Source organism: Sylvia atricapilla, chromosome Z, assembly GCF_009819655.1.
Source record: "Sylvia atricapilla isolate bSylAtr1 chromosome Z, bSylAtr1.pri, whole genome shotgun sequence".
Classification (NCBI taxonomy): Eukaryota; Metazoa; Chordata; class Aves; order Passeriformes; family Sylviidae; genus Sylvia; species Sylvia atricapilla.
Genome location: NC_089174.1, coordinates 26,807,714 through 26,835,590, shown reverse-complemented (window position 1 = coordinate 26,835,590; position 27,877 = coordinate 26,807,714). Strand labels below are relative to the sequence as shown.

General features: G+C 37.2%; 1 protein-coding gene across 1 annotated transcript in view; it reads left to right on the top strand.

The window, feature by feature from the left end:
- Positions 1-2,109: 2,109 nt before the first annotated feature.
- The window catches only part of SRFBP1 (serum response factor binding protein 1), a 68,925-nt gene continuing 43,157 nt past the window's right edge, over positions 2,110-27,877 (top strand). The window contains exons 1-3 of the mRNA XM_066340021.1: positions 2,110-2,245; positions 25,649-25,737; positions 26,701-26,773. Coding sequence (XP_066196118.1) covers positions 2,216-2,245; positions 25,649-25,737; positions 26,701-26,773 — 192 coding nt within the window. The 5' untranslated portion in view covers positions 2,110-2,215. The remainder of the gene's footprint in view (positions 2,246-25,648; positions 25,738-26,700; positions 26,774-27,877) is intronic.

Sequence of the window (27,877 nt, the reverse complement as noted above, 5' to 3'; positions counted from 1 at the left end):
AGAATTGCAGCTGGCTCCTTGCTCCTGCTTTTGTCTTTCTCTTTGCTAAGATGCACAATGGAACTTAAGGCTGGCATATGCAGGGATAGTTTTGCATGAAATATCAAGACAAAAGGAAAGAGCTCTTTATTTTTCTTGTAACATCTTCCCTTCTGGATTTTTTTTGCATACAATTTTACACTCATTGCAAACAAATATAATGTAGACGTGAGATTCTTTCCAGCAATTCTTAAACAAATATTGATGGCATTGTGTGTATCACATCCAATACTAATCTATACTCAGAGATAGACAAATCCAGCTCCTTCTCATGTAGATCACTATAGCCACCTACATTGGTGGTACTACAAAGAAAAGTTCATTCTGTGATGGTTGGCTGACTCTTGCTAAACTGGATATAATTGTGCAAGTCAGAATTTTTATGAAGCAGCAATTGTGAGTCTCATCTGCAGTGAGACTTGAACATTCTCAGCAAACATATGCTTTAAATAAAATTTGGGTCCTGTTGCAACAAAATTCCTTTACTACAAGATGAAGGGATGAGTTCAAAGTATTTTCAGTTGGCTCCTTACTGATCCAGATGAAACCTATACTACTACTGAACATCCAGCACCACCTTCAGAAACATCCTAAATGGAACTCAAAAGCAGTACTTTGAAAGGACTAGCTTGGCCTAACCTCACTTTCATATAAGGCTTGATAAATTGCAGTCAAGGGTGATTTTGCTGCAGTTCTCACACAGGAGATGCCTAAGCATCAGTTAGAAATCAAACATTAAAATATAACAAGATCCAAATGCTAGGTGCTGTACATAAAATGTATTAAAGACAGCTGAAAACAGTTGCATATGTTTAAATATTCAAACTTCAAAGCAGAATTCTAGGCACAACAGTGCCATCCAGGGGCCAGCTAATTGCTGGTAAATGTCTAAAGAATCTCCTGAAACTGCTTTTTGGGGTTTTTTTCTGGAGGTTTTTTGGGTTTAGGTTTGTTTTGTTGGGTTTTTTCTTTTTTTTTGGGGGGGGGGGGAGTTTTGTTGGCTTGTTGCTTGTTGGGGGTTTTTTGTTTTTGTTTTTGGTTTTTTTTTTGTTTTTTTTTTTTTGTTTTTTGTTAGGGTGGGGTTTTCTTATTTGGTTTTTTTTTGGTTGTTGTTGTTGTTTTTTGTTTTGTTTTGTTGGTTTTTTTTGTGGTGGTGGTGGTTTTGTTTCTTTTTGTACCAACAGAACTCGGTTTGTTTAAACGATTTCCCCACATATTTTCAAGTATGTCCTCAGTTCTCTTGAATACTGCAGCACATAAAAAGGAATGTGAAAAAAACTCCAACTTGATCCATTCTCTAGATATACTAGACTTACATTTAAGCCAGGGGTTTGCAAAAGTCTCAACAGAAGAATATTTGTAGCAATTTAAATCAGCAAGTCCTTCTAGCATAATAAACTGGCAGTGATGAGGAAAGTTCTAACAAACTTCGCCGAACTTTTCAGACTGAGACATGACTAAGTCCAAAACGCATGCTCAGCCACACTTCACCACAGCTGTTTAAAATTAATTATCTGTAAAAACATTCACATAGCCAAAGCTCCAGGACATGTAGTTTCACACACAACTCTAAATCTTCCTTCTCCACAGATGGAAAACTCAATCTGAAAACTGTAGAGCACTTTGAAAATGGAGGCTGTTTTGTCATGGAAAGGATAGAGCAAGGTCTAGAGGTACGGCAGCGGTCACAATTTACTCCTGCAACGCATTCCACCTAGCAGTAACAAGGAGGGAAAAGCAAGAACCCCAAAATATTTCTAAGCGTATAAATTAGTCGCGGGGGCAGAAGCCACTTCAGCTTAAGAATTTACAAGCGTACATGCCCATCGGCTGGGGCTCAGCCGGCCCGCCATGCCATCCACGCTGCAGCGCAGCTCACCGCGCCGCAACCATTCACACCGCCCCCGCGCGAGGCGAGCTCCGCAGGAACGGCGGGACGCCGCGGGTAGGCCGGGCTCTGGCTCCGTCCCTGCCCACGCCGCTCATACCGCCCGAAAGCTACAGAGAAAAGCCCGACCCAGTCTCTCTCGGCCCATTTTTGAACGAGGGCTCCGGGGCGGGGCCGGGCGGGAGCGGCGCCTTGGCGCCTGCGCGCGGTTTCGGTTCGTGCGGCGGCGTGGGGAGCGCTCGGAGCGGCCCGGGCGCGGCGGGGCCTGCGGGGCGCGGCGGCGGCGCCATGGCCCCCGTGCTCAACCTCAACAACGAGGTGAGACCCCCGGGGCGCCGCTGGGAGCGGACCGCGGCGGGGAGGCTTGGGGCGGGGAGGCTTGGGGCGGGGAGGGCCCGGCCGCGACCGGGGGAAGGGCCGGGGCGGCGGTCAGCGGCGGCGGATCGACCTGCGAGCCGGCCGGCCGGCGTGGCCGCCTGCAGCCGCAGGGAAGGGGGGGGGAAGAGGGGGCCGCCGCCGTCCCTCGGCATGGGAAAACTCATCCCATCTTGCTGGAGCTCAGTGTGATGAAAACAAACTTCCGTCGGGTGAAGTTCAGCTACTTGTAGGGGGGTGCCAGGAGATTTCGACACGTGTGCCTCGGTGCGATGTCCTGTCTCTGAGTGTCGTTTCATTACGCCTGTTTGCTGTGTTTGTGCTCACACTGAAGTTTTGCAGGTGATTTAGCGGATCCACTCAAGCCCCGGCTGTGCCTGCCTACTGGATGGCTAAGATATTGCCTTATTTTATTGGACATGGAGAGACTGAAAATGAAAAATTAATGGGTTACAGCTAACTTCTGACTGTTCCGTAAAAAGTCTTGTGTTTCATATTTATTTCAGTATATTTTTTTTCTTCTTTATTGGAAGAATTCGGTTGTGTGTGTTTCACTTGTGATGGGTTTTGGTTACATATTTGCAAATCGTTGTGCACAATAAGCCTGACACAACTGAAGTAACCTCTTTTTAGGTGTTGCACCATCAGTTTAGAGTAGCTGGCTGTTCTGAGCATGTGTGTATATGCACCTGCACTTAGCACTTATACACTTGCAGAATTCCTACATAATTAACAGCTTGATTACAGTTATCAACAGAAAAAAAATTACTTTATTTTAGTCATATAGTAACTTGGTTGATTTGCAAGTTGATTTCCTGGTTAAGAATTTAGTGACGTGTAGTCTCTTCATCAGAAAAAAATGTTTGATAGTACATAAAATCGAGATATTTACTCAGTAATTTTTGGTTCTTGCTCTTAACAAGTGTAAGGTCAGAAATTTGTGATTTGACATTGAAAAGTACCTGTAAATCACCAAGAAAAGAAGAGGGTATTCATTCATTGGTGTAGTGTGAACTTTTTGTGATTGATTCACGTTTGGGTGATGTTTCAAAAGAAGAGGGTATTCATTCATTGATGTAGTGTGAACTTTTTGTGATTGATTCACGTTTGGGTGATGTTTCATAGTCTTTCACCACAAAAACATTAATATAACAAGGGATAAAACAGAAGCATTATTTGACTGAGGAGCTCTTCAGAAAAGGAGTACAATAGGTTCCTGTACAAAAAATTGGAAGATTTCATTAAGAATACTGGGAATGTAATTTCATTTTATACTTCAAACATAACATAACCTTCTCCTAAGAGGAAACTAAAAGTTCTGGAGGAGGTAGCTTTTACCAATCTGTAAAAAAAAGAAGACACTCAGTAATAATAGGTCCATCTGAGATGTAAGGTAGGACAGAGATTGAAATCTTGGATACCATCTCTTCAAGAAGGACAGAAGGTCAGTCTGGCTAAGAGTAGGCTGGAGACCTAGCATGAAAGAACACTTAAAAAGTGTTTTCTGTTTCTGTGTATATGTACTTTTATAAGTGTCAGAGCTGTGCTAAACTGTGGTGTTTAGATATAAAATGTGAAATGAATTATTTACCAATACCTGGATATTTCATATCTCTGTGACAGATGCTGTCTGTGTGTTTGTTACAGAGATGCCCTTGTAAGAAAGTATTTGAAAAATAAAAATCATATCTTCCTCTAGTAAGAGATGAAGTGGAGGAATTTTATTAGGACCATGTCTAATGGAATAATTTTTTAAAATGCAGTCTATTTAATAATATTTCTTGTGTATTCCAATTTGCTAAGGGAAAGCAAATGACAGAGCGGCTCTCTTCTGTGCACCTTCAGACAATACTAGACATCCCATGGGGTTTTCCCCATTGGGCTGTATACAGTAGGCAGGATGATATCTGTTGCAGAGACAACTTTTATGACTCATACATAGCTGATAAAACTTGTTTGTCTTTGCTGGATTTTCAGGAGTCCCATGTCTGAAGGGAGTCTACAAGAATGCTGGAAAGAGACTTCTCAAAGGCATGTAGAGATAGGGCAAGAGGGAATGGCCTTAAATTCAAAGACAGTAGATTGAGATTAAATATTAGGACGAAGTTCTGTGTTGTGAGGGTGGTGAGGCACTAGGATGTGTTGGCCTGTGGATATGTGTATACCTGTAAGGGCATCCGTGGACAGCAGGGATAAAGGAACTCTGCAGACCTGAGATATTCTAGAAACACATGGTTTCATTGCAAGGGTCGTGGGTAAAGAGGGCTGCTGTCAGCCGCCAGCCTCGGCTGAAGGGAAGCCCCAAAGAGAGAGGGAGAGAGAGAGGGGGAATGAGGTAAGGGGGGGTAAGAAGAGTACCGGGGTCAGAGTGGTAGGAGAAGCAGAGGGAGAGAGCAGGCAAGAGAAGGGGCGAAGAGGCAAGAGAGCAAGAGGTAAGAGGAGTAAGATAAGAGCGAAGGGAGAAGAGTAGGGAAAAAAGAGCGAGGTCCTTGTTAGAAATACATTATATCTCCTTTTGTGATGAATATTCTAATTTACAGTGACCAACCGGCACAAGATACAAAACCCACAAACTTTGCATGCAACCTATGAGAACTACTAAATTACCATATCGTCCTTTATTCTAAACTCTAAAGACTACTCTTCTTATCTACTTTTTCCTTGATGCCTTGGCAGGGTGAAGAGGGGCTGCATTCTTGGGTCCTTTTGTTTTCTGTCCTTCAACCTATCTCCAGTTAATCACCATCTTCCTGCCTGCATGCCTACATCTCAAAGCTGGCCTTCATTTCTATTTCACTCACAGATTTTGTATCTCCAGTATTTTTTACTAGACAATCATATCCATAAGCCCTTCCTGTCCCATCTTTCCCAACAGATGCCCTGTCTCTGGAGGTGTGTAAGGCCAGGTTGGATGCACTTTGAGCAGCCAGGTCTAGTGGCAGCAAGGTTGGAACCTTGCCCGTTGCAGCAAGGTTGGAACCAGGTGGTCTTTGAGGCTTCTTTCAACCCAAGCCGTTCTATGAAATTCTGTGATATTATACTTCGATATTTCAGTTTTAATTCTAGCAAAGAAAGACTTCTGTTAACTGACATAAAATACCATGTCCTGCTAAATAGTGGAATCTTAAGCAATTCTAGGATGATTTCAAAATTCACTTTTTACCAATTCACATTTTGTTTACAGAAGAGCAAATATTTTTAAGACCAGTGTTTCTCAGTGATATAAACTGGCACTTACCTTAATGTTAATTGACCTTTAATTTAAGTACTTACCAGTTTATGTTTGATATTAGTAGCTAAGAAAGAGTTATAAGTGTCAAAAAACTTACTTGTTCTTCAGTGTCTACTACATGAGGTGTATATGTGCTTTGAAACTAGGGGACATTTGATTGCATGGTGATTGAATGATGATGGTGATGGAGAAGAAAATCCTCCAGGGAAATGAGACAAATAGTGGGCCGTGTTGTCTGTGTCCTTTCTGAGAGCTTTTGAATTCAATGGCTAATTTCAGAGAAATTGGAAATGAGTGGACACTTCAGAAGTTGTTGGGCTTTGGGGTTTTTTTTAATTATAGTTTGGTTAAAGAATAGTACCTCCATGGAGCAATATTCTACTGAATGTTCTGATCTATAAGGAGCAATGAATAAAAATGTACTGTTTAGGTGACTGTATGAATGAGAGGATTAAGGTAGCTGTACACTGTTAGGGACCCAGGATGAAAAGAGGAAATTGCAATTTTTGTGATGAGTTGAAATAAGACAGAAAATAATAAGAAACAGATTATAATCAATTCTCATATTAATCAATTCTCATATTAATCAATTAATCAATTCTCAATCAATTATTAATACACAAATTATTAGTTTAGACATTTCATTAATATTTCTTCTCATGAAAAATTGTTTATAGCAGTGTAAATCCTGCAAAATATCACACTGTTTCCATGTTAACAAGTAGGACTTGTGCCAAAAGTGTATAAATGTTTTTCTTCATTTTTCTCTAATTGAATATATACCTAGATAATAACAGAAAAAAACTAATGTCTTGGCAGAACCCACAGTAAGCAAGGTCTAGTAATTTTAGGAAGACATCTTGCTGCTGGTAAATAGCATGGTACAGTTCCAGTGTGGCTACATAACTGAAAAATTGAGATTGAAAAGGCTTAAGAAACAATTTTATTTTTTTTTGTAGTTCGGGCACCATATTACTGTATGAGATTGCTGCATTTGGAATACTGCTGAAGGAAGAATTGGTTGGGGCAAAAGAGGGAGGATGGGTGCAAGGGAAATAAGAAAAACAAAATTGGAACGAAGTGAAACAGTGAAGACTAGAGTTTTTGGGAAAGAAGAAAATGCAGTATTTCTTACCATTTTCTACTCATTGCACTCATTGAAACAAGGGAAAGCGTAAGTCATAGAATGAAAAGTTCAATTTCACATTGACTGCATATGATCTTACTTTTGGAGGGTTTGTCTGTATCAAGCCTAATTGTATTCTTCAATTTTGCTTACTCTTACAAATGTGCAGGCTGAAAGAATCGTTTTGAAAACCTTTTGCTTTCTTGAATATGTTTCCTATTTTAAAAAACTTTCTAAGAAATTTCAGGTGACTTGTCACAGAACAGCTTCCAAAGTTAAGCTTTTCTGGAAACATTTGCTAGATGGCAGCACATAATCATCAACTACCATGGATAAGGGCAAGTTTAAAGGGAGATAGCTCATGTTTAATGTGAAAAATTATCCTTGCTGATCAGCAGTACACAACAGTATGAAGCAGAAGCTATTGAATGGGAGCCCTACAGATTTCTAGGTTTTTTTCTAGAACCTGTACTTCTTAAATTATTTTGTTCTGTTACCAATATTGTATTATTGCAACAAATACAGTTTTCTTTCTAGCATCCTTTTTGGGTGGGTTTTTTTTTTGTTTGTTGGTTTGATTTTTTGATGATATTCTGTTTGTAACTATCTCAAGGAGCTATGCTGCAGAAAGCTGATGAAGCTAATGCAAATGAAGTCTGTATACAGTGTTTTAAAAATAGGTGTTCTAGTGTGTACCTTTATGAATGCTCTAATGGCTAAAGTTCAACATTAGCAAGGCATTATATTATATAAAGCAAATTCTTAGAGTTGACTGGCATTTCTGTCTGTGGAACATGTGAATAAAATTTTCCAAACTTGATTGAATATTGAAGCTTGAGTATCAGGTGAAGTTTTTATCTTAAATTTGTAATAAATAATTTCATGCAGCCAAAATAATTTTTCTCTGTATTTACAATGCTACAGCTTTTAGATAATAAAACCAGATGTCTGTGTAATGCTTTTCATCCACGATAGAATTGTTCTTTTTTTTTCCCTAAAAGATAGGATCGACATAAAACCATATCTTGAGAATTATTTGTGTGCACATGTATTTTTCAGCCTTCCACGCAAGGTCCAGAATTAAAATTGTTGTGTAGGGAGCTTAGTAATGAAGCTCAGGGTGATAAATTCCATTAATAGTATTTTGGATCCCAGCACTTCGTGTTGTGATGATATTCATGGCAGCACTCAACTCTGCTACTCTTTAGATTTAGGGCTGACATCCTGGCCTCACATTTGGCTGGGCAGTGGTTTAGATAATGGCATGTTTAGAAAGCAGTCTGGACATGTGAATTAAGAATTTAGATTCGTGTATGGGAAAGTCAAGTATGAATGGTATGACTGATAATGAAAAATATCAGACAAAAAGCTATAGGGTATAACCTTAACTTAGGGAGAAAGACTGACATACAGTCTCTGGAAGTCTGAAGCTGCAGTCTTGAGTTTAAGCTGTAGTTCAATAATTATATAGAACTATAGCTGAAAATATTTAATCTTTTGTCACAGTGCAAACAGAAGTAAATGTGTATTTCGAGATGCTTATAAAAATACTTGAGTTGTCTTGGTGTAGCATGGATAGGTGTTGTGTTTGTCCGTAGGTTACACAACGAAGATAAAAACCAAAAGGGAAAGAGCTATTGAAATTGCATTTATGTATGTGTTCATTCACAAATGGAAGAAAGTTTGAGTACATCCTTTTATAAGTAAATAATTTTTGGTCACCAAAGTTTCTATATAGCAGTAAGGAGAACGTGGTCTGCATGGAATATCAAGAATGATTAGGGAGTGGGAAATTTGGATGGGTCATTCATTCTTCCTGAAGCTGAATTGATTTCTATAACCAAGAACTGCCTCATGATTTTTGTAAATGCACTAAATGTGAACGATCTGAGTATTTACTCATGCTAGTCCTTAGTGTATTATATATTTCTAGGTTCAATACAATACGTCCAGCATGCTTGTATAAATATTTTTGAATTGATAGAAAATGAAATAAACTTAAAGTTTAGTCTTTTAATGGTCACCTTTTTGCAAGAAGCATTCTGTATGAAGTGAGTTTAAGACTTTACTGTGGTATTTATTTGCAGTTACTAAAGATCTTCCTTATTTTCAGCCTTCTTCAGCATTATGTATGACTAGCTTGTCACTCAGATGTGATGTACCTCTCTGTGTTTTTGTTGACTTACGATGCTGAATTAGACATATAATTCAAATTTGTGTTTTTTCATGGTCTTTTTTTTTCACACACATTTTTTTCTATAGAAACTGGGAGAATTTTTGACATTGAAATACCTTTCATATAACACTTTTAATGGAGAAGTGCTTTGCAGTTCAGACAGATGAGATGTGACCCTGAAGGACTGTGATTCTCCACCTGTGGTTTCACAAGCATCTGGGCTTGATGCTTCTGAATCTGAGGCTTTTCAATCAAGCCATGTGGTCTTGCCTCCCTCTTATATGATCATAAGAAGTTTGTTGCTGCAGTAATTTTCTGCTACAGTTTGATGGTAGCAGGGTCTTACAAGCGAGGGAGAGCAGCAGGAATGTGGGATCTGAGATGAGTGGGTTGGGCACAGAGATGGAGAAATGGACTATCCAACCACAGTGGGTGAGCTGTTTGTTTGGCTGATAGAGCTGTTTTTCATCTCACTTATATGTTGCTCTTTAAGCAGTGGCTTTCTGTGAAATAAACATAGGGTTTGGGGAGGGCATTGAACTAGCAAAACCTAAAATAACTTGATATGTTATGTGCAGTTACGTTGTCTGGCAGGTGTTTGTTACAGAAGTTAACAGAAGTTAACAGTTAACTAGTTAACTAGTGGTCAAGGCTGTGAAGGCAGGAGAATTAGAGAGTTCAAAGGGCAAGCCAGAGGAGCCCTTATATTTGTTTAATCTTGATGGCTTTACATAATGAGTTCATAGGAGACTAGTTAAAAGTCAGCTTGAAAGAAGAATCTTACCATTTCAGTGGTGTCTAGGTATACAGATACCTAGGATGCTCTGTGGTCAAAATTGAAGCCATGGCTGGGTACTGGCACTGCCAAGATCTGTTTATCCCTGACAATTCGTGCTCCTAAACACTTCCTTGAATCTGGTCATACAGTCTCTTATATGTCACCAAATTTATATTTATTTTTCGGGAAATGTGACTAAGGAGGGAAAAAAGAGTCTCTTACCTGTTGGAGAACAGTAAGTTGCAGCCTGGTAAGAAGTAGAGGAAAATGCAATATTTGAATTGTATTTCCAATGGTAATTAAGAAATTAACACTTGGGCCTTCATGGGCTTTCTTTAAAAATGCTTTTCGCTACCATGGGCAAGTTGATGTGAGCATTCAGGTTTGTAGTGTATTAGATCCAATGATCCAAATAGCTTCTATTACCTAAGGTATGTTGTGGTATTTTGAAGTATGTTCCTAAGCCTTCCTTACAGTGATGGAAGAGAATCCTAGATAGAAACTTTGAAAGTAACACTGACAGAGTGCTGTAGACACTACTGTGTGTAAGGCAGTTCAAAATACTGGGCAGCCAGTCCAGTGCATTGCTTTATTTCTCACTGAAATAAAGTATGTACCCCCAAAGATCTATTTTTATGCTATGCCCCGGGCTATGCGGTAATCAAAGAATCTCTTAGCTCAATTCAATGTTTGTGTCTACTCCCTTTATATAAAGGGGAAGTGACTCTTTAGGTGAGGCATCTGACCAGTTACTTGGTATTGGATTGAGCTGTGGGATGTCTTACTGCTCTTAATTCAAAATACAGTATTGTCCTTTAAGGCATGACTGATGGGAGAATTTTTTTAATTTTAATGGCTTGATTGTTATGAAACTTTCTAGTAATTGAGAAAGCTCATATATAGGTTCCCTCAGTCTGAGGTGAGTTGAATCCTGTGAATCTCAATGACCAGCAGAGTGCACTAATCACAAATACTGTTGCTGGACTACTGTCTGGCAAAGAAGGGTGATTTTATGGAGTGAGGGGAGCCTGGTCATGTATTTCACCAGTGGGAGCATTTCCGAAGGAAAAGTCCTTGACCGTGCTCCAAGGGCTGCTTATCCAACAATTAGCATAAAATACATGAGCTCCCTGAAAGGAAAACTGGAACTGACTTTCTTACTCCTGAGAAAATTCTTCTTGCTGGTCTATAGATAAGTTCTCTTTGGCTATTTTCTCTGTGATTTGTGAGCTGTATTTAATCCAGCACCTGTACAGTATGCTGGCTAAGCCATTTTTTTGAAGTGGAAGTATTTACCTTAGACTCCTATACCAAGTTTTTCTTTTCTGTTATGTGCCCCAGCACCCAGACTGTTTTTCAGATGGTGAACACCAGTTCTTGTACTTTTCTGAGCTGTGTGCTAGTATGGTTCAGATGTATCACGGAGTCTCTGTCTCTTTGTCAGTTTAAGCTGGCTTGAAGTTCGTCTGTGACCACTTCAAAATTATTCTTAAGGTAGAGTGGCTAGCACTTGGATACTTCTGAAAAAGTGTGTCTAGGTGTCTATGATGTTTTGTGGTCAAACTGAAGCTGTGGATGACTGTTGGCATTGCCAAGATCTGTGTATCCCTGGCTTGCACATAGTCCTAAATACTTCCTTGAAGCTGGTTCTGCATTCTCTTAAATGTCACTAAAGTCAGTCTAAAGTGTTGGAAAGGCATATAAACAAACGATGAGAACTGAGAAAAGATAAATTTCTGCAGGATTCAAAACTAAATACCTGATCTTTTCCATCAGTTCATTTCTTAGTATACTGGCAAATCACTATGTTTTTTCTGTATGTTACAAGTCTATGCAAAGTTGGAAAGCAAATGTGGCTTTCTTTTAAAACTCTGGAATACTTGGCAGCAGTCGTTTTAGCTCTATGGAAATACATGTAAAAATTCTTGCATTAGTTGTGTTGCTAATAAATAATTTTAGGCACAACTGTTTCTTGAAGAAGAAAGTTGTGCTACATAGGGCTTGATTTCTGCTTAAAACAGTTCAAGTGTTAAATTGCTGACATTCTTTTACAGACCATGTAAATGTCCTAAGGAAAAAGTCTTTTGAAACATTATGAAATTTCCAAACTTATACTCTGTGAGATAAAATTCTGAGGAATTGTGGCTTTTTTTCCCTGGGAACTGTTCCAGCAGCTGTTTCTAAAATTTCTAGAGTTGCCACATCATCAGTTTTACTAATATTAGCAGCAAATTCTGATCTGCTTGCTCTTCACACAGACCTTTTTTCAGCAGATTACTGAAGCAATTAACCGTGGCTAACGCAGTTTATTTCTGACAGCATTGTATACACCCGTTATCGGACTGCTGTACTTGGGGACAGTAATGAAAACTTTTTCTTAGCTCAAGTGGTTTATATAAAGTGTGTGTGGTAGGCCACGTAGGCTAGTAAGATGCTCTCATAAAACAAAAACATCTGTGGTTCCTTGGTGTGGTGGTGTACAATAATGAAAAAAACATGCAAACGGTCATGGGAAACTTCGTTACTTTTACTTTAAAGGAACTGTGAGGTACTTGCAGTACACAATGTAGTTTTTTTATTAAATGTAATTTATGACTATATGTGCCTGAGTAAAACACAATTTAAAAATGGTTCTTTTACAGTAAATGCATGTAATTGCTTACTGCTGTCCTTGCAGAGGTCTTCCAGCAGCCTTTACATTGCGAAGTCTGGAACTTCTTGTTAAATAAAGAAGGGAGCAAGACTGAAGTGGGTGTAGAAGGGAAGGTGTGGTGTTAGACTTTTCCATAATAGAATTTGGGGGCTTTGGGGAGGAGATGTTCCTAGAAGGAGAATAGTAGTCAATTGTGAATTCATTGCAAATTGCTCATTGATATGCAATGATAGAATTCTTCTCTGTTTGTCTTGTGCTGCAGAGCTGTCAGTAGTAAAGAGCTATGAAGTGGCCAAGTACAAAATTCAAGGACCCTTTGGAATGTTTTTCAAGTCATATAAAGTAAAGAGATTTAAAATTCTTGCAGTGATTTTATATGAAAAAAAATTGCCATTACGTTGTTTCCTTTGCAAAGAAGGGTCATAATGGTACCTGTTAATTCATATGGCATTTAATGCCAAATGAAACTGTGCATAGAAAAAGAAGGTGAGGCGGATTGCTCTCTACAACCACCTGAAAGGAGTGAGGTGGGTATTGGTCTCTTTTCACAAGTAACAGGACAAGAGAAAATGGCATAAAGTTGTTCCAGATTGGCTGTTAGGGAAGATTTCTTCACATAAAGGGTTGTCAAGCACTGCAACAGGATGCTCAGGATAGTGGTTGAGTCATCATTCCTGGAAGTATTTAAAGATGTGTAGATGTTGCACTTTGGGGCTTTGTTCAGCGGTTGGCTTGGCAGTGTTTGGTTTATGGTTAGACTTTATCATCTTAAAGGTATTTCTCGAGAAAACATAAGGTCATGTACAGGTAGGGTAATGTAGGAAGGGATGAGCAGATAAAAGCTGTTTGCAGGAGAGGCTGGTAAGAACTGTTCTGGATAGTTCCTGGTTCAAAGGAATGAATGGTGGATTTCATCCAGAGGCAAGTCTCACTGAGGAAATGCTGCCGAGGTTGTAAATAGCACAGGGGAGCATAACTTACATGGATAAGGTAGGAATTCGGAACAATATAGAACAAAAGGGCAGTTAAGGTGATTGCTTGCTCATGCAGGGGAGGGGAGGAGAGGGGAGGAGAAGGGAAGAATGAAGGAGGGGAGGAGTTCATAAGTATTTAAATATTGAAACAGACAGAAATAATGGGTAGGTGATGAAGTGTGTTGAACAAAATGAAAGGTTTAGGAATGAGGAGAACTTGTAAGGGCAGGAACGGGGAAATCAATTTGGTAAAAAAAAACCTAGATGGAAGAAGAAGGTAGCAAGCTTCAGAAGAAGGAAATTATATTTCTGTTGGAAGTATAATTTTCCAACAGAACCAGCACTTGGTGTGGAAGAGAAGTTGTCAATGGCTGGACAGTGAATATACCCGTTGGGCAGGCATGTGAGAGTACTTGTTCTGTCACAACAAAGAAGATTTTGCAAGAACCTTTAAGCCCTGCTCCAAGTTGTTAGTAAGTAATACTGGAATAGTTGCGTACAAATTTCTTGTACATTTGGTATCTTGGCAACTGATGGAGAACAATTTGTGGAAAGGTATTTAAATTAATGAATAGATGTCAGACATCTGGCAGGGATATTTTAAGCACTTTATTCCTTCTGCATTTCATACTTGTCCTTTTCCCCAGTTTCTGTTGATTCCATGAAGAAACTTCTAGGAAGAATGCAAATTATTAGATTTTTTGGGTTTTCTTAACCACTGACTTTCCCATGTGTTTGTATTTATGAGAAATTCTCATCATGAAATTGTTTTTCTTTAAACTGATCTGAGGAAATAAGGAACACTAACTGGTGTAGCAAAGTAATTCTTCATTCCCACTAGCAAAAATTCTTCCCATCCTTCCAAAAAGACTGAATAGTAGCTTATATGGTAGTGCCACTTAAAAAAATTATTTTTGAATTTTTTTGTGGGTTTTTTGCATAAATCAATAACTACTGACTGGGAGAAAGCTCCCACAAAAAATAAGAGTCATAGCGATAGAATAGCAAGAAAGGACCATAGGGATGAGCAGTTTTTCTGTGGGAAGTAGGATAGTATTTCAGAGTTTGTCAGGCCATTAATATTGCAGCATGTTTGAAGCCAGTGGAAGCTTACCTCACATTCTGGTGATGTTCATAGTCTTTGGCTGAATATTCATCCTGTTTGGAAGTGTAAGTCAGAAAGATCTGTGAGGTGAATTCGGATTTCCCTTATATGAGGTTTGTATCAGAATATGTTTCCTGAGGCCATGGGTTCTGCTGGTAACTGGCGTACCATAGGTCTGAACAGAGGTTTTACTTGTACTCACTGGATGCATTTTGATACTTTCTATATGCATGTCAGGTGTCTGTGCTAGGGACACCATAAGACAGATGAAAAAAGTTAGACTTGATAGACTGTTAGTAAAAGAAGTTTCACACTTCTTCAAAGAAATTTGGGGGTGGTAGCATTTTTTGAATAAGAAGACAGATCATTTTTTAAGAGGAAAGGCAGAAGTACCAAATACTTTGAAAGTCATATACCACAAACACATCTTTTCTATTCTTTCCCTATTTTCATGTTCTTTTTTCTTTTTTTAATAAAGGATTTTTTTCCTTTAAGATTTGGATACTAAATCCTTATTATCTGTTTCTCAATTGCTTTTTTCCCAGACATAAGAAGAAAGTGGCTAGGCTCTTTTTCTAATTTTTTTGTTCCTCCTGGAACTCAACTCACTAATTTTTATTTGATCAGTGTTTTGGACTTAACATCATTCCATGCTTTTGTTATTATGCTATGCCATTCCATGACATACTAGTCTACTTGCTTCTTGCATGAAGGTTTCTGTTTTGGTTTTGTGATGCTACTTATATAGATTATTTCTTTGTCTAAATGTTATACGTGACATATCAGAACATCAGACAAGAAAGCACAGTCTTGGAAGATACAAGTTAGAGATGAAAAACTTTTACTGATGTTTTAAAATACACTTTCACAACTGAAATTTCTTCAGATTGTGAGTAGAGTGTAATAGAGAGAGCTGTTCATCCCTCAAAAATGTATCAATACCTGGTGATGCTTACTCATGTCATGAAAATTGGCTGTACCTGTTGCAAGATGTAGCTTGAGGCGTGGTTTCCTTCTGTCTGGAACACTTGACTACTGCATGAGCAGCAGAAGTTGACGTTCCTTTTGTTGATATTTGATCATTCCCTTTTTGGGGGTCTTCACATACCTTAATAGCCTTCCAGCCTTTTTCCAGTACTTAGACCTCTTCTTGTGTTGATAAAGGACAAACTTTACAGAGGAGGAGTTTGAAGAAAAATAGTTTAAATTTTAAAACAAAAGTTATTTTTCTTATCATGGTAGGAGCAGTTGCTTTCATAGTGCAGGCTAAATGTATACTTATGGTCAATCTAAAAACTGTGGTATTTAGCTAGATTTTTTGTCTTTCAGATTTAGGGAGAAATGGAAAATTATTTAGTGGGTATTTCTCTAAATTAATCACTCATCTTCTGGTGGTGTTCTGTTTCATTTAATGAATTTGAAACCATTTTTCCTTAATTATTTGCTTGCATAATAATAACTAAATAGTGACATTGAAATATAAATTTTGAAATGGATGACTTACTACAAAGTGAGTGTTTGTGTTGAATGACAGATAATGATGATGCATTTCCTGGTAATATTAAGATACAAGTATTTGTCAAATATTGAGGTGCTGTAACATTGTGCAGGCTTTCCATTCTTTTCCTGGCCTCTTGGTGTGTGAGCTGGTGCAAGCTGAGGACAACTGTAGTTACTATATAACTGAAGATACTATAAAAAGTATCTATTTTTTCATAAAGTGTCTTGCACACTGGAATCTCTCCTTCTTCAGTCCCGTTCAGCAAGTCGTCAGTGTTCTAACTACCCTTGAAGTTTCAATCACCAGATTAAATCATTAGTACAAACAATGTGATAAAAATAAAATGTACTCTCTGTTTAAGTTGAGAACCAGTGATACCTGGCATGTTACTGCTTTGAGTCCTGTATTCCAAAAAACTTCGTATAGATATCATCAGTTAGTTTTTAGTCTCTCTAAAAAGAGCCTCTGTTTCTTTTTAGTTTTCAGTGTATTATCCTTGGGGTTACTCTTTTGGAGTGTTCTTGGTAACTGTAGTTATGAGATATGTTTCCTCCCTGTTTGGACAGTCAGGAGAGGGTGTTCTATGGCTGTTTCAGAGCCACATGTGCTAGTCAATGAGTATGCATGTACTGTTCTCAGCCAAAATGGAAGAGACTTGAATTCTGCTTGTGTATTTCTTCCATGCTAGCCATGCTGATGTTCATTCACAACTCTTAAATGGCTACTGGTTTTCACAAAACATGTCGCAGCTCTGGCCTGTGATGGTTGGTCAACCTTGATTTCGTTTTAGTAAGCCCAAAAGTTACCAGAGATAAATACTAATGACAGTGTGCTGACAAACCTGATTTTCACAGGTACCAGACTAACAAATATAATTTCAGAACACATAGTTTGGATAATCTTCTCTTTCACAAAAGGTGAGAGAAGTTGCAACATATTAGCAGTCAAGACTTGGAGGTTTTTTGTGGTGACTTAGGAGCCATACCACTGTTTATATTAACATCTCTTAATTCCAAGACAAAGCACTCATACCTCCAAACATCCCTCCAAATTTATACTGGAATCACTGTGGTTCAATTTCTGTATTTGTTATGGGGAAAAGGTTTTACCTAATTTTGACACAATTTTCTTTTCATGATGGCAGTTCAACTCTACAAGTTTGGATCATGTTTGTGACCTGTGTCACAATTAATGTAAAAAATTACACAGATTGTTTGTCAGTCATTGTAATCGAGCTGTGGCATCTTGCTTCAGATTATGCAAGTAATGTAGACATTTGTAATGCTGTCTTGTGATCAGTGCTCTTTTCCAGCTGCTTTTAAAAGGTTCACCATTTGAAGGGTAAAATCCCTCAGCATTCTTACTGTTTATTCATTATGAAGTGTGTTCACCCTCATAATTCTTACATCAATACTGCAGCTTCTCTGCAGCTTGTGCTGTTACTGTCTTTGTGTAAATCAAAGCTTAAGGAGGTATGAAATTCACATGTGACTTCTGGTTAGAGCTCTGGTCTAATTAAGAAGTCAATCAATGGATTGAAGTCCATTGATTTAAGCTTGTGTGTATTGGATGCCTTGATCACTCCCCTCCTTCAACATTCCATTCTACTTTTAGCAGAGTGATAGCTGGGGTTTTTCAAAACTTGCATACAGCCAATCAGTTAAGTACAGAGTTAGAAATTACCTTCAGGTAGTCCTCTGTTTTGTAAAACATGTATAGTTTCTGTTTCCATGTGGTTACATATGCAGTGATGTATCTAATATCTTCAGTCTAGTTTATAACAGTTACTTCTTATCTGGACATAGTTTATTGACATATTGATTTGTATTTCGGGTTTAGAAATGTGTGTCTAGCCATCTCATGATCCTGGTTTAGACTTGAATGCTTTCTGAAGTACTGCATAGAGTCTGATTCCATCCAGTGAGACACTGACTTTGAAGTAGTAAATCCATTAAGTTTTGGTCTTTGGCAGTGATCAAGTAATTCTAGGCTAGCCTTATTCCCTCCCAACTATCTTAGATATTTGGAATTGCTTTTCAAAACCTTTAGATGAAAATGATCTTTTCCAGCATTTTCGAGTACTCACTGTGGTTTCCACTTGGAGAAATTAGGCTAGGAATGGCAACTGTTCTCCATGCAGGAGGAAATACAGTGCTACACTGAATAAAAAACCTCATATTTCAGTGCTTCTGTTGAGAAAATACAGAGAAAGCAACATGGGCAGACTGTGGAGGAAGGGTTTGACAGTAACTCACAAGGGGTGTGTGGTTTACTTTTCCTGTGAGGAAGGTGGAAATTTGCCAGAGTGGGTGGTGTGGTTTTTTTTCATTTATCGTTAGCAACCCCCTTGGGAAACCTGACAGGGTGAGTATCCAGAGGCCTGAGAAGCTGCAGGTGTTTTGCTTTCTGAGTGCTCAAGCTAGCAGTGGCATTTCTGCCTGCTTTGGGCAGCAGGGTGCAATAGTTTATCCAGAAGAATTCAACTCATGTTTCAAGAATTTTTGTACGTTTTGATTGAATTCATTTGATTCAAACCTGTTCTCATGTAGCTGTGTATGGCTAAGGTAATATTAACACCATGATGATATGGTGCAAACAGTAACTGAAAAACTGTGCTTCTTAGCACTTTCTATTTTGGGATTTGATCTTTATATTAAATAAAGGGATAGCTCATTTATTGTAGTCTGATTTGTTGTGGTCCATCTTTCTGTCTTCTGTATGTTCTTTCTTTGCTTTTTTGTGCTGGAGCTAGCTAACATTCACGTGATCATAAGAGAAAAGAGTTCAGAAAACTGATCTGGCTGAAAATTCAACCTTGTTTTGGTTTTTCTGTATATTCTTTTTTGCAGTATATATTTGTATAAAACTGTTCCGGAACTGAACCCTGATTCTTCACGCAAATGTGTGAAGAATCTAAAAATCATTAGATCTTTCAAGCTAGCATTCCAGATAATAGAGAGAAATATTTGTAATGAAGTTCCAGAAACATTTTTTCACTTAGATTATTCACTCAAAAGATTATGTACTATTGTTAGTTCTGGCTAGTATGTGATTCAACTGCAGGTGTTTTGAATTTTAAAACTCTGTGTTGCCAAATAGCACCAAAAAATTAATGTTGAGAATACTCTGTTGCCATAGTAATTTCTTGGTTGGAAGACTGCCAAGTAACTATAAAGTGAAACCAATGCTTTTGATGTGCCCTAAAACGAGGAAGGGAAGATCAGTGAGAACTGAAACATTACTGAGTTCCATGGTTTTTTGTAGGTACTGGAGGGACCCCGAATATTCAACTTACACACATTTCACTTTCTTTTTATTGCTTGTGGTTTTTTAGTTGTTGTTTTTTTTCTGTTTTTCTTTTGGGTTTTTTTTGTTTGTTTGTTTGTTTTGTGTGTGTGTGTGTGTTTTTTGTTTTTTTTTTAAGCTGGATTTCTTGCTTTGACACTTGTTGATGTGTAATAAAGGCAATTTGTAAAAACGGCCGCTGTACAAAACACAAGTGATTTCGATGTATTTTTTATGATTTCTTCCCTTTCTACTTTAGCAGCACTGTTTAAACTTGATTTAAAAGTAAATCTTTTACTGTGTTAAAATCTAAAAACTATTATGTACCTATGGGCATATGTAAATATTTTCTCCTTCTGCATTGAGCCATTTTGATCCTAGTAGATAAGGCCCTCATTTCAACCTCCTGGGGTTCTGTTGGCATAAGGGAATGTATGAAGAGGAGTATACTTCAGAGGACTGAAGTATATCCTGTGCCTGCAGTTTCATCTATTTCCTGTCCTTCTTTCACTAGACCCTGGTATATGGTAACTTGTCATGATAGGCAATGTTTAAAATAGACTTTTCCTGGGACAGAATTAACAGCCTCGGTTCTTGATGTTTTCTCTTTTTTATCCCACTCTCACATGTGACCCTCATGTCAGATAAATCCTGTTAGCCTGGACAGTACAGGAAGAAATTGAAATAGAAAAGCAAGCTCAAAACAAAGCTCCTTTTTTTCCTAGGCATCAAGTGATAGAAAAGACATAAGAGACCTTAAATTGCACGGTGAAATTGGACGTGTCTGTAAAATTACAGAACACTGTTTTAGGAACATCATTTTCAAATTGAAAAAAAAAATAGTTTTTGCAGTTGTGTCTGCAAAATTGTCCTGTTGAAGACAGTTTTCATTTAGGAGAGACCTTACAATGTGGAGGGAGAGGCTGGAGGCCTCTGTTTAATGGTGTATGTTCAACATTATGGATATTTCACAGTGTTGAAAACTCTTACAATTAGGGTTGTTTTTTTTTCACTAGATGAAGTTAGATGCAGTGTCCTTCCTTGAAGAGAACAGAATTATTTGTCTTTTCTGGTTGTGTGTACCACAACTAGGACTGTGTATTGGCATAAAGCAAAAGTGGATGAAGAAATTCTGGTCTGCCTAGTGCTGGTTGTTTAAGGATTTAATAATTTAAGTGCATTATTGGGTCAGGACCAAAATACTCAGTACCTCATGGACTGAAGCCCAAGAAGAACAGTTATGTGTGCTTCAGACTGCTCTAAAGAAAAGGACATGTCCATCAGTTTATTTGCTTTCATGCATTTTGGATAGCTGGATGCATTTTGGGGCTGACTGTGTAAGTTAATTTCTATTAACTTTAGTTAAGAATTTAAGACATTGTAGGTCCTTTAGGTATTTTTATATACAATATTAGCTTTTATATGTGGTAATATAAAAAAAAAGCCTTTTCTTTCACAGTTCTAGTATTTCAATTTTTTTGAATAAAATGCATTTAAACAAGTCACAAGCAGAAACATACTAGTACTTCTCTTTTTTTTTTAATAATAGTTTGGTTTTGGTTGGGTTGGTTTTTTTTGTCAAGTACAGTTGATACTGTAGTTCAGAGTAGACACATACCTTTCCTGATACATCGACAAATCTCTAGTCACACTTTCCTTTATTTTTTTTGATTGGCTGAACACTAGCTTAGTTTGGAGTCATGTTGCTTGTACAGACCTCAAAACAAGTTTCAGAAATGGCCAACTATAACATTTTACTCTAATGTAATCTTCGTTTGAGAACTTTGCTGCTGTTGTCTTTAAAATGTGAAGGCAGATATGTTTGACTAGTCATGTGAATTTGAATGTATAATTGTACCTACACTATCATTTTGTCCACGTTCCTTGGTGTGTTTTTCTTACCATCCCTAATATGAAGACTGTTCTGTAGTAATACAGACTTTCAGAACCTAAACTAGACTTCTTGATGTTGCTTTATCTAAAAGTGCCTTACGTTTCTCTTAAAGAAACTTAAAAACTTTCAAACAAGTGTTTTTTGAACACCTTAATTATGTGACTCTTAAAATAACTTTCTATTCTATTGCATATGTGTTTTGTCTTGTTTTATGTACAATAACAATATCCCATTAATTTAAAAGGGATAATGTCTGTGATCAGACGCCCTTTCCAGACAGTCTTACACTGATTTAGGAACTGATTCAGCCCTTCCAAGACTTTTTTGTTACTTTAAATTAATTTGTAACTGAGTGTCATAGTTACATACCAGTGTCAAAACGGAACTGTTAAATGAAAAAGACCTAGAGAAGATTTAGTGATCAAAGGTACAATTAAGTAATCCTGTCAGTTTCTTTCTGGACAGGAGAAGAGCTTGGACATGGTGAGGATTGGGAAGGTCTGATGGGACTACAACACAAAAAGATAAATATCTGGGAATGGCTATTAACTGTTTGGGGTCAGGTATAACCTGAAGCTGAAAGGCAAAGGAGGTGAAACTATTAGTTTTTTCCATTCTCAGGGAAAAAGGCTGGGCTGTGAATTCTGTGTTAAATACAGTTCTCATTATGTCTTTGAACACACACTTGTTCTTTATTATTTGCTAGAAATTACCCTCTTGGTTTGATATGTATCCTCTGGTGCCTTTGTACTGTGTCAGTGGTACCCATCCATTAAAGCTGGAGCTGTTTTCATTGCCAGATGAGTACTGGGAGCGTTGTGCCCAGTATCACATTTAATGCAGGCTGTACTGAAGCCTGCAATTCCTGTCACAATCTCCCTCATTAATGTGCACTCCCTGGAAAGGGTGAGTTGCCTGAGAGTTTCTAGTTCTTGTCTGGCTTGTCATCTGCTGATCCCCTGCTGTGCTCTTTGTTTGCCCTTTCTTGAAAGGGCAGCAGCAACTACCATTTCTGCCTATGGCTGGAAATGGTTTGTGGCAGTGGTTATTGCAGGTGACAAATTGTGGGTTGGTGGATGTCTCTCTTTGTGGAATATCATCAGCCTTGGAATTTTCTGGATTTCATCTTTGTTTAGCATCAGTAGTGATATAAATACATTACTTGGTGAAAAGGCACAGAGTCATAACCATAGCTTTTGAAATATGCTTATGTGCATTCATGCTAGCATACATTACTACCTAGGCTTGTTTTCAAAAATTAGTTCATTTCTTTTATGATTTCCTTTGTATTTAATAAATGATACGTAGTCTAATCTTTCTTTGATATTATCTATAATTAATAATTTGTGAACACAAACATTTGGTAGCATTAATGAGTAGGAATGGCTTAACTGTCTCATACGTAGTATTTCCCAACAAAATAAAAAAATGTCTTCAAAAAAGGAAAGCATCTCTTGTTCTTTGTTCAAAGAAATCCTTGAAGTGGTTATTTCCACATACAATTGCAGATTTCCTTAATTTCCAGGAATCCTAGATCCTGTTGACGGAAGAAATGTTTTAGTTTATGTTTTGCTTGTTTATAATTATTCTTTTGTGCTTACTGTGACTGCTGAGTAGATTAAAAATTGCCTAGTCTTAAAGCATAAAGTCTGATCCTGACTTAGACTGTAACTTTTTTTATGTTTCAGTGTACCCTTTTTATGTTTCAGTGCATAGATTCTGCTTTTTCTTACAGTCTTTCCTTGAACTATTTATAAAAATACCTTATTATGAATAAATATTTGTTATTACTTTTTGAAAGTCATGACTGTTCTTGGTGGGTAGTTCTTTTGTTGTGTTTTTGTTTTGTTTTGGGGTTTTTGGGGAGTTGTTTGGGGTTTTTGTTTTGGTTGGTTGGAGGTTTTTTTGTGTGGTGGTGTTGTTGGTTTGGTGTAGTTGACTTTTTTTCCCTACTGATGGCAAAGCTGCCTCTCTCACTTTGCAATATCTGGGCCTACCCTGGTGGTCTGAGCCCCATCGTTTGAGGGACACTGAAAATCTGATGCTTAACTTTTTTGATTTTTTTTCCAAAGAGCTGACTGCTTTCTTGAGAACATTATGAGTACTTCCAAGAAGAGAGTTGATGCATGCTGTCCCGTGTGAAAGAAGTGACTGAATTGATATTCCTAGTCTGCCAAAGAGTGAATACCTTCCCTCATTCCTGCTGTCATGTCTATACAGCTTTCATTGGCTGGCAGCAGAGGAGGCTGAAGTTTGGCTCTTGTAGGCCCTGGAAACATGCTGTGTATGCATTAATATTTCTATTAAAAAATACCTGACAAAATATTTTTGAGAGAAAGTTAAATATACTTTGTGTTTGCATACACAGTAACTAATATGTAAAGTATGAGTTACATAAATTCCAGTATGTTTCTAGCTTGTGGATGTTTTTAGCTGTTACTAAAAAAAATAGACAATAAAACAACACAAACTCAAAACAACATCACCTCCTCAGACTTTCTAAGAAGACATACGCAGTTTGCATCTGACATTCCAAATTAATTGAATGTACGTAGTATCAAAGAGGTGTTCAGCCAGAAACTGCATTATTTTCTTTCTTCCTTTTAGAAGAAGATGTACTATACGGACCTATGATAATCTCATTCAGTATCTTATGAAAAATAAATATCTGCATGCCTTAATGGCAGATGGTGATATTGTGGGTTTCTTCCTTAGCATGTTTAAGACTTGAGCGGTGCTGCTGTGTAGCAGAAACTTGACACTTTGTGCTTTTTGCCATGGGGTTTCTGCTGTTAACTGCAGTAGAAATGATTTTGTAGGTAGACCTGTGTGTACAGTTACTTTTACTAGGGTAACTAAGGTATGTGCTGACCTTTGCTACAACAATTTTTGGAACAGGAGACCACTTAACTGCTTCCATAAACATAAGAGGAAGAACAACCAACAGTCTAAAAATGCATCTGAGGTCTAAACAGAAGACACGACATTCCTAACTAGCCATACTTTAACACCATTCTTAGAGCTAGACTAAGCTAGAAATTTGAAAAGTCTCACCTTTTATCTTCACTTTGCTTATTTTTGTCCCACTGGAACACCAGTAGTATACCTTAAATCCATTGGTGCATAATACATTAAAGCACTTTCATTACAAAATATCACAAAGTGTCAAGGAAAGACTCTCAAAATTAACATTGTTTATGATGGAACAGAATTTTAGATATTAAATTCTTTTTATGTATTTGAATTAGTTTTTGCTGAAAACAAAAATCCAAGTGATTTCTAACTCACTATAGTCTATCTCAATTGCCATCCTACCCAGTAGTCTGTTCCAAAATTTAATGCAGGCAGTTTTAAAGAAAATTTGGCAATGATATTTTGGTCTTAATTCTCATCCCTCTTATTTAGTAAGAGAATTCTGCTACCTGTTAGACAGATAGGATGAACAAAGAAATCTTTCCAATCTGTTGCAATTAAATTTCATAATGGAAAACCTTAAGCCCACGTGCTGTCTAATGATGAACATTTGAGAGATACAGGGAGTGAACAGTGACCCTTTTTTTTACAGCTGAACTTCCCTCTTAGTTATTCATATATATCTTACTATGTCTATTATGATTTTATATCTAACAATTAAACTTAGAATTAATACCAAATACTAAAACAAACAAAAGAATCAGTCTTCCTGACAAAAGCCAAATTTATCTTAAATTTATCATGTGGGGTAAGTTTCAAAATTAAGTTGGCACCTCTTTCTCAATAAAGTTCTTTACATCAGATTTCTATTCTGATTTCTCAGAGATAACATCAAATTGACAGAGTGATGATGACTGCATCACCTACTCAGGTCGGTGAGGAATATTAGTACTATAAACCTACACCAAGCTTGAACAAAAAAAAAAGAAAAGATAAATATCTTCAAAGCTCACAGAGCAGTACTTCATACCCGTGATGGGAAGTCTGGCTGGTAAATAAACACCCTAAACTATCATAAAGATGATACTAAAAAAATCCCACAACCTAATGTAGAACACATACTTTGTGTAACTGATTACATTTGTAGCTCAGGCTACAAAAATATTTTGTATTCTCTCAAAAATATTTTGTCAGGTATTTTTTAATAGAAATATTAATGCATCCACAGCATGTTTCCAGGGCCTACAAGAGCTAATCAAGATCAAATTCAATCAAGTTCTTAAGCCCTTAATGGTATTCAGCAGTGGCTTAACTGAAGGCTGGAACAGAGCAAAACAATTTCTAGAGAGGAGCATGTGCTGATTGTCAGCCTTGCCTCTGCCAGGCAAGCAAAGGAACATGTGAAGCAGTGCTCCTCTGAGAAGCAAGGGAGGGGAATTGTATGGGGGGCAGCATTAGTCACTTGCATCGTAAGAACTAAAAAGGTAAAGTAAAGGAGGGTTTTGGGACAAAACCAACTGACCTAGTGATTTTAATGGAAATCTGAATTCATTTGAAATGGGATTTGGTTAGCAGAGAAATGCACTCTCTTTTCAAAATAGTTCTCTTTGTTGAACTAATTTCTAAAATTTAACTCAGTGTAATGAATGTATTGTATATGGAACATAATCAAGTAAAGCACTTTATAATGTCTTCCATACTTCTCACAGGTTGTGAAGATGAGAAAAGATGTGAAGAAGGCCAGAGTCCTCACTATTCGCAGACTAACCAGACACATCGGGAAGTTAAAATCGAAAAAGTCAGTTTTAAATAATAATGAGGTTTTGTGGCTTATAAATAAGGCAGTATTTTAATTGTTTTCACAAAAAATGGGAGAAAAACGCACTACTCTTAAAACTTAAGGCACTAAAACACATTAATTCTATTTGTCTTATTTTTACATCATTTTTAGACTAAAAATACTAACTGATAGGATTTAAATAAAGCAGATATGGGATGATTTTTTAATGGGATTTAGTGTATTGGAAGGTAATCTGAGTCAGTTACAGAACCTTTTACAGAAAGTGTCAGATTTCATCTTTTAGTTTATCCTGCTGTTGAATTTAAGTTGCACCAAGTTTTCTTACTGTAGTTGTCTTCAGTATTGTGGAGCAAAAAATACTTGGTTTGCATAGATATACAGATCATACTTGATTTTTAGTAATTACTGTTACTTTATTATTTTATGAACAGTTTAAACAATATTTTGTAGATTAAATTTTCAAAGATTACTGGCCTGAAATAACTTAGCATTAGCAATTTAACAGATGTATCTCACACCATCTTAGAGATCGTGTGAGATACATCTGTTACTGTGTTCATAGTGTAAATTTAGCATACTCTCACAATTTTAGCAAGGTGTCCAAAATAAGAAGGAAACCCAATGAACTTCCATATTTGAATATTACAGATCTTAAAATATAATTATATTTGAGACATTGGTGCCACCTATTCTTTATATGAATTGTAGTTCAGTATTTTCTAATACAGTAACAATTGTTTTTCACATTGTTCTGCTAAATCCTCAGTGTTTCCTCTGCTGTTCAGTACAGTAAAAGCATTAGGCTATGTTCAGGTGTTTGCTAAAATGTTTATTTGCCAGTAAGGGATTCTGTTTGTGCACCATCTCCTGATTTTTTTAATTCTACTACTTAGTATTGCCAGAGAGGAAATAAAGTAATTAAGCTGAGATTATCTTAATAAAGATAGACTTTACTTGCAGGGGTTCAGAAGACTTGAAATTAAAGAACCAAAAACGAGTTGAGAGATTAATAGAAGAAATCCATGCCATGAAGGTAATGCCATGTTTCAATAATTAAATATTAGAGACAATTATTTTAGTAGCTAAAAGTGTTGTCTGTTTTCTGTGGCTGCATTACTGAAACTTTTAAGTATTTTCAGAGTAAGCTTGAATATTTATATAATGAGCAAATGATGAGTATTTGCGTTTGTCAAGGTGTTAAACAATTTGAGTCTTAAGCTTCCCAGGCTAAACATGAATTTGTTTAGCAGTGTGTAGTGTTCAGAGTTTTTACTGTAGCAGTTAAAGCATAGAATTTAAAGTTCTTGTGCTGCTCGGGAGTGTGGGGAGGCATTTTGTGTGTCTAATAGTACAGTATCCTCATTGTCTTGCAGGCTCTAAATACCATGCCATTTGTCTTTGGTACTGCAACAGCTTCAAATTGTAGCTGCAAGGGACTGGTTACATTTGAGTCAGATCTTTTTTTAATTTTCAGACTTGCTGTTAATTGATACAGTGTTTGTATCTTATATATATGTTATGATGTCAAGAAAATGCTTCAGAATTTATAACTTAATAATGATTGTGCAAATTTCTCGATTTTACTTGATACTAATAAAATTATATATGGTGAAATTAGTTATGAATTCCAATCATAGGGCTTGAACACAAGAGTCATATATAGGTTGTGACAAATGTTTTCTCACAATATGGCTGTTTTGATTGTTTCTTCGATAAGTGTAGTTGATAACTGTAGTGATTGTATAACTCTTTTTATTGTGCGCTGTTCTGGGAGATTGTTTGTTTTTAATATTTCTTCCTTTTTTTTCTCAACTTTGCAGAGATCTTAGTCTTCAAAAAAATCTAATAACAAGAAAGGCTCCATTGACCAATGGAGATGTGCTTTGTGCCAGATTGGTCAGGTTCTTCATAGGGATTTTTCGCTTAATACTTTCAGTGAGAGTCTTCATAAATAAGTAAAGGGGAAAAGAAAACGGGCAGCACTGCTCAAACACCATGGCATTAGCACTGAGGCACTCTGCATTACTGACCTGCCATCAGTGTTAAACTCGATCTTGTATTTCTTCCTTTTTCTCTTTCTCCTTTTTTCTATTCTAATTTTTTAAGTTTTTTAATGCCAAGTATGCGTTTCTTAGTT